At 37.0% G+C, this 12358-nt stretch overlaps 1 protein-coding gene across 6 annotated transcripts in view; it reads left to right on the forward strand.

Moving 5' to 3' along the window:
- The window catches only part of LOC127444047 (protein FAM13A-like), a 61853-nt gene that overhangs the window by 24740 nt on the left and 24755 nt on the right, over nt 1-12358 (forward strand). For all 6 annotated transcript variants that reach the window (XM_051703199.1, XM_051703204.1, XM_051703198.1 and 3 more), the window contains 4 exons: nt 912-1135; nt 6868-6909; nt 10128-10169; nt 10322-10495. In XM_051703199.1, coding sequence (XP_051559159.1) covers nt 912-1135; nt 6868-6909; nt 10128-10169; nt 10322-10495 — 482 coding nt within the window. The remainder of the gene's footprint in view (nt 1-911; nt 1136-6867; nt 6910-10127; nt 10170-10321; nt 10496-12358) is intronic.

Consider the following 12358-nt stretch of genomic DNA (forward strand, 5'->3'; position numbering starts at 1 on the left):
AATTTCCGGTGCCTTTGCGTGACGTTAGCGCTTCGACTCCACTTCAGTCAATCACTCTAAAGAGTTTAATGTGTTAAACTCAAAGAAACAATGATTTTCCTGTGGTGTTTGCATCATTAACACATCGATGTCCCGATTCCATTCAGTTACATAACGTTAATTGGGTCCCCCAGCAGCTGTGATCAATACTGTCCTCTTCAGTATTTGTGTTTGCATGTATTCAAAGCCATTACCTATAGACGTTTGTGCCTTTAGGACTGAGTGGGTGTAGATCAATGTAGTGCTTTCTTTGTTATTTTGTTACGTCAGTTCGTTCGTGTTAAATTTAGTTGTCTCTTCCTCTTTGCCGTGTAATGTTGGCTTGCGCTAAAATCTAGATTACAAATCAATGGGCAACATTTGTACTCTTGTTCCACTGGAGTTCTGTCTGGCCAAAATTGACAGTCTGTGGATGACGGTGCCATTGTTTCCTTTACTCTTTACAATGGATTTGATTTAGTTGAGTGTAGTTTGTATACTGAACTATACTAGTTCAGTATTGTTAGGTTTGGTATAGTTAAAGTTGTGTTCACCTGTACTGCCAAGGTATTATTCAATTTGCGTTACATTTTTGCATTCGGCATCATAAAGAGGCAATGAGTCAAGCTGAATTTGATCTGGCTCTTGTGCGGGTGAGATTTTATACCTATTCCACTTATTCAACTGGTTTTCGGCATGTGCAGCCTTTATCAGTTAGCAAGGTAAGACAAATGTGAAGCGTATTTATAACTAAAATTGGCTCGTTATCGTGCTTCATGTCAGTCTGGTGTTTCCTTTAGTTAAGCTTCCACCTGGAATTAATTCTACATTTTAATCTCTATCTTTGTTTCTCTTTTTTTTTCTCCCTTACATGTTGTTCTCGTATATTTCAGGTGAAGAAGGTAAAGACGGAGGTGGCGTCAAGATCTGTTCCTCAACCAACTCCGTCTGGGGTTCCTCAATCCAGGCCGTTGCCCCATCTTTCAGACAGAAGCTCCGGTTCCAGAGCACAATTTTCTCTATATCCTCCAGACAGAAGCTCCAGCCCCAGTTCTGACTGCATGAACCTGACCCCTCACATCTTAACCCCAACCATGTCTACAGACACCTTCAACAGGTCAGTGTGCACCGCTTGTACATTTACTGCATTTGGACTAAAGACACATTTTCACATTTTGTCTTGATATTAGGGGTGTGCACTTGGTAATTTTGACTGATGGTCAATTTGAATTTTTTTTTAATTGTTGGTCAGTCTATATGCAAATGCGACTGATGGGTGTCTTTTGCAGTTGTATTTCGTCTCACTGTTTTTTCAGCATCTCTCGTCAAGAGCATTAAATGAGCATTTTAATTTAAAGTTGAATGAGGTTCATATCTGTTAAAAAAATTTAGTCAAAACATTTGTGCTGTCCGTCGATTAAAATTTTTCATCACGATTAATCGCATAATTTTTCGTGGTTAATCGCGGTTAATCAGATTTTGAAAGTGCAGAAATTTAACCAAATATACTTCTTTTCCTGTCAAAATGCATTTATTTCCAACTTAGGAAAGAAAACAAAACAATATGTTACAAAATAATGCTTTTTTAAACATTTTCCAAACAATATAGGTAGAAATGCACAAAAATAGCACCAATTCAAGTAACATTAAAAGTTTCCCAAAGTCTAAGTGGGAGTTTGACTAATTAAAAGAACTAGTCCCCACATAGGTTGCATTTTCATTGCAATGTGCATTAAATCTCTTAAACTCGCATCTTCCACAATATTAATATGCCAGTAGACTGTGGCTATTCGCTTTTTTACAGCAATCATGAAGCCGCATTCATGATTCGCGTCAGGGCATCAATGCCAGCATCAAGCACATCTTTGAACTACATATGAAAGCACTTGCAGACAAAAACGTCTCATTCTGCGCTTTGGTGATAGTGACAGGTGCTCAGCCTTTCACAACATTAAAAACTCTTAAATACTTATCTAAGCTGCCACCGTGCATTTGCTGTATGTTTTTTTTTGTTTGTTTTTTTTTTACTACCACCTTAAGTGCTAGCTAAACTTTCTTATTTCCTGTTCATAGAGATAGAGCGGGTGGATTTATTAAGTTTGTAAAATATTAAGACCAATTCAAACTAGGGAGCATCCCAAAATAATGAGTTACCACATGTAAAAATGCAACTACCGGTACTCAAATTGCCCTCTTATCAGTTTGTTAAAGTATATCTACTGTATGTTTGCAAATATATTAATTTAGGATTTTTCTTCACTTTTATCACTTGCCCTTCAGGGCTCTTTAAATATGTGTTGTAAACTGATAGAAAATAGGAAGCTAATGACAAGCTCAGGTTCTCTGATCATTTAACAAAAACTAGATGGCACCTGTAGGGGTAATGTTAGTTCAGGACTGCTTTAGCAAAGTCAACCTCAGAGTCTTAAAATCAAATCTCTGTTATGGGGTTTTGTAGTCACTTTAAAAGTGTAGGCTTGCAAGTCTAAATCATGCTTAAAATCTCAAATCTATTTATGGCTGGGTCAGCTGAATAGTAAAATAAAGAAATATCCATGAACAAAAATAAAAAGATCAGCTGTTGCCAGCTAACACTCTTTAATTGTTGTTCATATCTGCAATGTAAAGCTCAAGCATTGGGTAAATTTATTGTCAGAGTCTGGAAAAGTAGTTGCAATGATAGCATTTATTTTGCAATATGGATATGTGTTTAATCGAACAGTGAATAATCAAAATGCACCTTAATCTTTTCAAGTTTGTTCCTTGGACAGGTAAAACTTGTTCAAAAACTTGCCTAAAATAGAGTTTTGTTTACACAGATATGTAGGTATGTCAATAAGAACAATTGATTTGTTCGTGTATATCTGACAGGCTTATGTAACCCTCTCTGGGGTAACTGTCAACTTCAGCAAATAAACTATTGTCCATGCTTTTAACTGTTGGTTGTGTTGGAATTTGCTTGAAAACCACAGCGGGACATCAACTTTGCAGTGTTGTCATATCTCATAAACACAAAGAAATTAATTTATCTACTTGACAAATTTTCTTCATCTTTCTACCTCATATTGTAACTGCTTTTCTGCCTTGTCACACTAGAAATCAACCATTTCGTGGGTTGATTGTTTTGAAATTTAGCACTTTTATGTGGCTGGAGAAATATTTGTCAGGAAAAATTAAGTCTATAATGATTTTGGCAATGGATTGAACTGTGGGAATGCTTTTAATATTATTATTCATATTATACAGTATATATATAATTTTTTAGATATTATTGTTATTATTATACAAAAATATTATAATAATTATTATTATGATGCTCTGATTATTTATTCTTTATTTATTGATTATTAGGGATGTCCCGATACCGATGCTGGTATCAGGATCGGGTCCGATACCGCACTCATGTAGTTGTACTCGTAAAACTGCTCAGATAACAAAAAAACGATACCCTTTGGCATACGAATATCATTCCGTAAACATTCAGAGCACAAATTATAATTATGTTATGTCTAGTCTTGGGATCGACACCTTTTTACGTGCGAGCAGCAGGGTAAATTTAAAACTTGTCTGGTGAACGACATTATGCGTATTAAAATTCGCATAATTCGAAAAGTACAAAAGTACGCACACCGTCAACGCTCAGCGTCAAAATTCTGAAGTACCATGGAGCTCAACTCACATAGTTTTTCATTAAATTCGACCCAAATCATTATCAAAGGACAAAGATTATTTGCTCTAGCCATCACTGGATGATATATTGCATATATGTATCTTTCATAGAGCCTACACAATGTATTTTCAGGTGCAAATATGTCGTTTTTGTGGTTTTACAGCTTGAATGAAAGACCTTTTCAAGGCTACATACAGAGAAATTGCATAATAAATGTCGCCATTTCTAATCGTTCAGTTTGCACAGTTACACCAGGTTCATACACTAACCTGTAAACTCATCAACGTCACTTTGTTCATTCTTGAAGAAGTACAAAAACCTTTGTAACTTTGGACTGCGATCTGCTGCGCCGCATCAGCCCGTCCTTGTGTGGGTTTGTGAGATCGTGACCGCGACCGGCTTCAGTAAATGTGATATCACCCTCTTGTGGTCTCCCAACGCTATTACGCCGGACTGTTAAACAGAGGCCATCTGAGTCAATTGGAAAGCACGCAAATTAGGCCTCTAATTTAAATGTTGGCTAATTTTAATATATCTATGCCTTAAAAATATATCTATAAAATAACGTGCTGATCAATAACTGATAAATCGCCATTTTATGACACCCTAGATATGTCCTAGTGTGATTATTAAAATGCAGCGGCTACGATTTAATGAGATAAATATATAGTTTGCATGTGCTGCGCACATCAAATGTGAGTGTTTGTGAATGTGTGGAGCCAGTGTTGTGCTGACATAAAGATACAAAGTGCTCATACGTTTAAGAGATACTTGGCTCATACACAGAAAACACCATCATGAACATCGTGCACCTTGTTTGTAGCAGATGACAGTGAGCAGAATGCCGATTCACTTTGTAGCACAAGGCACATACAGACTACATATTTTTTGTAATTAAATAGCCTTTTGCGGTTTAATAATCACATTGGGTCACATAGCAACCTGCTTTTCCAAAAATGAGAAGCTACCATAAAAAATACACAGAAATGGAAAGGGCTTCAAAATAAAAGCTTCCGCCAAAATAAAATCTCAATTTAAATGGAAAAAAAGTATGACAGAAATAAATCACTACTGAATAGTTATGTAATATTCACTGATATACTACTAGTAATAATAATAATAATAAATCAATAGTTATTGTATTATACAGTATTTAAGCAATATCTCACATCTGTGATGCTCTGTTATGCTGCGTTTTATTGATAAAAATAATACAATGTTATGTTGAAAATTAATTGTTCTATTTTCATTTGATTAAAATTTAAATAAACTTGATCTGGAATTGAGAAAATCAGTCATCGTTATCGGCGAGTACTGAAAGGAAGTATCAGTACTCCTACTCGTTCTCAAAAAATGGTATCGGGACATCCCTATTACATTTTTTTTATTTTTTTTTATTGAACGCTCTGATTATTCTAATCACATGATTGTTCTTTTGCACAGTTTTTGGCATTTTTCATGCTCATTTTTAGAAAGTCATATCCTACTGCATTTTAATTTTATCCCACAAGCTATTCAATATAAACTTGGATTCCACAAAACAGTTTGGTACCTAAGCTGATCTACAGTACCTGTCTTGTCAGCTTACTGTGACTTTCTCTACATATGTGTGGACCTTGCATATTCCCGTGGACCGGGGTCTGCTTTTTGAGGGTCTTGAAAAGCATAGCAATCTGACTGTGTGACGACCTGCAAGCCCACCTCTACACGTCGGAATTTCTGTAGCTACCTCTCACCTTTGTGCTAAATATTAGATCGATTACAACACACTTTTAGGACTGCTGTAGCGTTATCAGCACAGAGCACATGGGCATTCACTCCAAGAATGTATTTAGTGAAATCGACTGGGATGGGGGGTAGTTGTCAGCTCTTACATGATGTTTCCAGGAGGAAACCTGTCTATAATGTATTGGTTCATTCATACATTGAAGCATCCTTTAAATGTTAACAACAGTATTCACAATAATTCACTATATATTTGAATTAATTATGATTCTCCATGTAGTCAAGTGGTACTCTGTAATTTTCCATCATACCTCAAAGTACAAAAGCTCTGTTAAAGGGACTTGTTGTTCGCTCAAAGAGGCGGTGGCTAAGCAGGATTTCCGTTTTGTAATTCATGACGGCAGTTATTATTTTAATACCCTTGTCAGACTGTGTAACACCTCTTAAGAACTCCAGTGAAGTGGAAAAATATTACCTTTTTACTCAGATTTTCCCAGAAATGTTGCGAAATGTCTTTTAAGGTATGTGCAGTACCCTAAATCTCAGCGGGTTTTACTTTGAGGTGTCAAATGTTGTTTGATATATTACAACAGTAGGGAAGCACCTCGATGTACACGTATGCACATACACTGTGGAATTTTGTAGGGAAAGTCATGTGATTCTTGAGCGTTTTGAAGCCAAATGAACTTTGTTAATTTGTGTGGATTTCTGTATGAACAGGACCAAAATCCTCTGTATCGGACTGTTGTGATTCAGTAGAACTAAAACTCAGATTTATTTCCTTTCTGACACAAACACACACACACAACGTTCATGGTGATCTCGCACGTAGGTCTGAACAGTGCGTGCCAAATTACTCCATGAATGAAGCTTTCAATGATCTCCACGTTTCTCGTAGTACTGTTTTTTTAACCCAGCCCTAAATAAATGAATTAACACACAATTCAGCATCAGCGAATGACATCATAATTCAGTACATTTGAAAGAAAAAGGAACAGCAGGTATATCATTTTGTATTTATCAAAATAATAATAACTATATATATATATATATATATAATAACAATTATTATTATTCTCCAAAGCACTTGTTTATTGGCTTATGTTGTTAATGCAATCTCGTGGTTTCCCAGAGATGTGGATTGTTCTCGTAGCAATAATAATTCCCAGCAAATCAGAATTTGTGTAACATCTATGCCTGTGCTCGTCATGTTTTGTTGGCCAAACTCCATCATGTGGAATGGATACGGTTCTCTCCAGCTGTAGTAATTACTGGAGACAAGCCGAACAAAAGCATTGAATTGTGGCACTACGTGCACATTGTTCATCAGACAATAGACACTCTTAGACACTCCATAAAAAAACTGTTTTGTCTCCCCTGACAAATACCAAATATGTTTAGATCGTGCTGCTCAGTGATCCTGACCCTGGTTTCTATTTTTTTCTCCATTCCAGCTCCCTAGAAGATGAAAGACCAATATCTCCTTTCTATATTAGGTAGGACCAATCTATATTTCTCTCTCTGTGTCTTTTTGTTTTCACTCTGTTGCTAAAAAATCCACTTTAGTAGTGTGAATGGTCTTTTATATTCTGTCGTGGTGCATTGACAGAAAACAGTGAAAATGATCTACAATACACGTGTTACAAGAATTGTGTTTCATTGTGTGAATCGGTGAACAAGATCTCAACATATGCACTCACAATATATTTGTCACATTTCTTTTACATTCATGCAGTTTCAACTTTATGGTGAACTGTGATAGTTTAAAGGATAGTTAGCACATAATTTACTCACCAACATGTCATTCAAAACCTATACGACTTTCAGTGGAACACAAAGGAGATTTAGGTAGAATATAAGCATCAGTCACCATCCACTTTCATTAAATGGAAAAATATACTATTACTCTGCTTAACATTCTGCCTAATAAAGTCATGACAAGTTGATGACTATATGTTCACTTTTTGGTGAACTATCCCTTTAAGTAAATGTAAGAAATGTTAATTGCACAAATCATTTACATTACAATCCAGACATTTAAACAATTGGAATCCACTTTGCATCATAATAGTGACTTTGATTTCTGGTTAAATTCAGTCTGAGCATGACAGATCTGGTTATGAACGTTTCAAAACAAACCACTCTTGTGGTTGTGTTCTCCCTTGATTTGTGTTGACTCATTGCATCAGCTCAGGTCCCCCTGCGCACCATAGCAACTGACCCTTCACACATTTCCCATGTTTACACCATTACAGAGTTTACCCAACCCATCCCTCGCTCAGCGGACGCTCACACGCCCTTTGGCACCAGCGCTGCGAATGCAGCTATTGGTAGAATATGACCAGAGAGCCTTAAACGAACAGTTCTCCCAAAAATGAAAACTCTGTCATCATTTACTCACCCTCATGTCATTTGAAGAATGTTCAGCTTTTCCATTACTATAAAGGAATACAGTTGCCAGGGTCTGTCAAGCTCTTATAATAAAAAAGGCACCATATATGTAATATAAAAGTAGCCCATGTGTGAGGAACAGACTGAAATTTAAGTTGTTATTCACTGAAAATCTTTTCCTCAACTGAAGCTCTCAAATCTTATTCACTCTTCTGCATATTCAAGCTTGGTGTATCAAATTTATTTAACTAATTACTGCCTGATATATCTCCTTTTATGTTCCTTGGAAGAAAGAAAGTCATACGGGTTTGGAACGACATGAGAGTTAGTAAATCATTTTTGGGGTTAACTATCCCTTTACTGTAGCATAAGATGGCACAATGCAATTTATTTGATCTAAGGACATTCTTAGGATGAGAGAATGTTTAAAATCCTACAGAAATGTACTTTATTTTATAGATCAAATTTATATGAATATGTACAGTAAGTTTATATGGTCTAGCTTTATATTAACCAGCCTCTCCTCAGTCCAGTCTTGTATAGCGTGCTACAGTCGGCAAGTTATGTAAGACTGACAGACCTCATTAAATCATCTCCTGTCTTCTGTCTCATCGCACAACTGTTCTCTGGCCTATTCTTGGTAGCCTTTCATGCCATCTTCACATGTTTACATCAAATGGTCATTCCTTTTAATACAGCTTGATACCGAGAAAATTATTTGCCTCAGCAGTCTCCTTTATGGTGTTTAAATAGAGTCAGCTGTGAGTGTTTAACTGTCCATGACCTTGAGAGCTCTGCTGGTAAGGACATAACTGTTGTGTCTGGAGTCACAGCCTATTTCCGGATCGACAGGATAATGCTACTATTTATTCCAATGAAGTCACTTTCTGGCCTTTTCTTTCCAAATCCAAAAGTATTTCGATTTATTTATTTATTTTCTACGGTTGGGAACAGAGAACTGAGAAGTTCCATTAAAAAAATTAAATAAAAAATACCAGAACCAAATGATTTTCGTGATTTTCAGTTCGGTTAACAATTCTCGAAAGTGTATGCTTCAGGCGATGCGGACAGGACACTCTGCTAAAATGCTGAAACACTGTTACAAATTTAGCATCACAAAACATGCAGCACGACCAGTTTAGTCAGATTCCTGAACGAATGACTCTTATGAGCCGGTTCTCTTAAATCTACAGCGTGAAACATACAGTGCGACCCGTGTAAACCGATTTATGGTTGAACGATCTTATGTGCTGTTTCTTTTTAATCTACAGCGCGAAACATACAGCAGTGTAGCCTGATTCCTGAAGAAATTATTCGGTTTTGAGGAATCAGAACTTTTACGATTCCTATCCCTATTTTTTCCATGGCCAATCGTATTTCTATCTTGATTTGGATGGTCAGATGTGGCTGAATGGATGCTCTCCTGGCTTAAAAACAAAACTATGGGGGGCCTGGGTAGCTCAGTGGTAAAGACGCTGGCTACCACCCATGGAGTTTGCTAGTATGCTAGTTCGAATCCCAGGGCGTGCTGAGTGACTCCAGCCAGGTCTCCTAAGCAACCAAATTGACCCAGTCACTAGGGAGGGTAGAGTCACACGGGGTAACCTCCTCGTGATCGCTATAATGTGGTTTGTTCTCAGTGGGGCATGTGGTGAGTTGAGCGTGGCTGCCGCGGTGGATGGCATGAAGCCTCCACACGCGCTATGTCTCCATAGCAACACACTCAACAAGCCACATGATAAGATGCACGGGTTAACAATCTCAGACGCAGAGGCAACTGGGATTCATCCTCTGCCACCCGGACTGAGGCGAATCACTACGCGTCCACGAGGACTTAAAAGCACATTGGGAATTGGGCATCCCAAATTGGGAGAAAAAGGGGAAAAATAAAAAAAAAACAACAACAAAAAAACAAAACAAAACTGTGGTTTAAAGAACAAATGCACAAATAAAAACACATTAAAGAAAGGAAATAGTCACATTAAATTACTCTGGTTGCTCAGAGTCAGTTTACAGCTTTCAAGAGTCCCAAACTCAAATACAGTACTAATTTTAGGGGTCAACAATGCTTTCCAAGCAAGAAAAAGTTTGAGAGATTTTTCTTTTTAATATTTATGTGTATTAGGAGTCAGGAAATAATGTAAATTATCAAATTGCTCAATAGGTTATTTAGTGGTAAGCATCAGATATTACTATGAAATCCAGGTGTGGATGTTGGCTTTTTAGATAAGGTTTCATTGGATAAAACAGATGCTGAATCATTTTTAAACATTATAATTAATTATTTAATCTTTTCTTTAAAATGTTCTCTCTATCTCTTTAGCTCACAGATCTCTTCTGGACACTGCAGACCTGACTTAACACAGTAAGTGATTGCACAATGCCTTAATATGACATTAACTTTCTCATCTTAATTACCTTGTTTTTATATAAGATTAGTCCTATTGATCTGAATAGGCATACTAGTTCCATTGTTCATGTAATTAATTATGTAATATAAATTCTCACTGTGTCAAGTATTCTAGAGAAGACCATCCGCTCAGCAGTTGAGCAGCACCTCTTCAACAGGAACATGCACACAGGCCAGAGTTCAGAGGGCTTGGACCCGACAGCCCATCCTTTATCTCCTGTGACAACGGCACGAGAGAGGAGGAGACATCAGCGAGAACAGGAGGGGAAAGAAAACTACAGGTAAGGGAAGATTACTCCAGAAATTCAGTGTCTTGCTGACACTGAATCTACATATCATCAAGCTATGATGCAGATGAAAATGATGCAGCCACAACCAAACAGGAAGGGTGTTTCCGACGGTTCTCTGGCATACAGATCATTGTAAAATGTCTTGCAGATGTATTATGGTCAAATGGATGTGTTTCTTTGTTGCTTAAGTTGTTTTTACATCTACAGTATCATCTGTGGCTTCATCAACTTACCCTGGCAGTTTCGCCCCAATTGACACCTGTGATCTTATTTGTGTAGCAACCCCCACAACAATTAATAAGGCTTGTGATGTCAGTGTGTGTGATTTGGGGTTAAATGCAGGAAAAACTCCACCCTCAATTCACTGATGAAGCCACATGGATGAGTGACGATACTTCTTGAGCAACGTAGAAACCCATCGAGTAGTTCGCACAAAACAAAACAAAAATCATTTTCAGTATGTGACAAAAAAAAAAAATAGGACTGTCTTTCGAATCCCAGGGCGTGCTGAGTGACTCCAGCCAGGTCTCCTAAGCAACCAAATTGGCCCGGTTGCTAGGGAGGGTAGAGTCACATGGGGTAACCTCCTTGTGGTCGCTATAATGTGTGGTTCACTCCCGGCGGGGTGCGGGATGCCGCGGAGAATAGTGTGAAGCCTCAACACGCACTATGTCTCCACGGGAACGCGCTCAACAAGCCACGTGATAAGATGCATGGATTGATGTCTCAGATGCGGAGGCAACTGAGATTCATCCTCTGCCACCCGGATTGAGACGAGTCACTACACCACCACGAGTACTTAGAGCGCATTGGGAATTGGGCATTCCAAACTGGGGAGAAAAATAAATAAATAAATAAATAGGGCTGTTGATTAAACTCATTTATTCAGTGCGATTCTTTATATAAAAAATTAACACAATTAATCATGTTCCCGGACTATAATAAGGAATATACCAACCAAAATTCAAGTTTGAAGTACCAACTGTTTTCAGCTGGGGGTAGTAAGCAAAACTCCAGGTGTATAGGCAACCCGCAGCTGATACAGAAAACAAACCAACATTTGCTTGCTTGACACTAGCAAAACAGCACAAGATGAGGGACAACAACTGAATTGAACGCATTTCCGAATGCAGGAGTCTCAAGACGTGTTTATCTAAGTTTCAAACTACGTTTAACTTGACATATGGACCTAAAAACACTGTGTTTATGATGCGACACAACCAAAGTGAGATGCTCCAGAAGCGTCCGTCTGATGCATGTGTACAATGACTCGTCCTTAGAAAAGCCCTGATAATAAATCTATCTTGAACAGATTGACGAATTCAATTTCAAAATACAGTCGATTGCTGTGGACTGTAGGCCAATGATACGCTTATGTTCCATGCTATGGAAATAAACAATATATTGCCTTCTAAAGCCACTTTTTTATTGTCTTATCAATGCTTTACTCGTCTTCCACAATAATGTAATGCATTTTAATTATCTGAATTATTACATTTATAATATATTGTATTTTTAATTATTTAAATACTATTATTCATAATTATTTAATCATTATATATTGAATTGTTATTTGAGGGCCTTTCTTAGCAAATATTTCTATATGTGATTAATTATGATTAATTCGATTTAAATAATCGGCATATCATGCAATGCATTTTTAATCGATTGACAGCCCTAATAAATATTTTAGAACTTATTATACACTGCTAATGTTATACAGTATGTCAGAACTGAGCACAAAAACTTGTCATAAAATGATTTTTTATCTTTTTTTTAATTATTATTATTGAATTGTATTTTGCATATAGAAAATTAAACAAGTTTTTTAGGCTATTAGTATTTTTTTCTAAT

The sequence above is a fragment of the Myxocyprinus asiaticus genome, chromosome 7 (assembly GCF_019703515.2).
Source record: "Myxocyprinus asiaticus isolate MX2 ecotype Aquarium Trade chromosome 7, UBuf_Myxa_2, whole genome shotgun sequence".
Classification (NCBI taxonomy): domain Eukaryota; kingdom Metazoa; phylum Chordata; class Actinopteri; order Cypriniformes; family Catostomidae; genus Myxocyprinus; species Myxocyprinus asiaticus.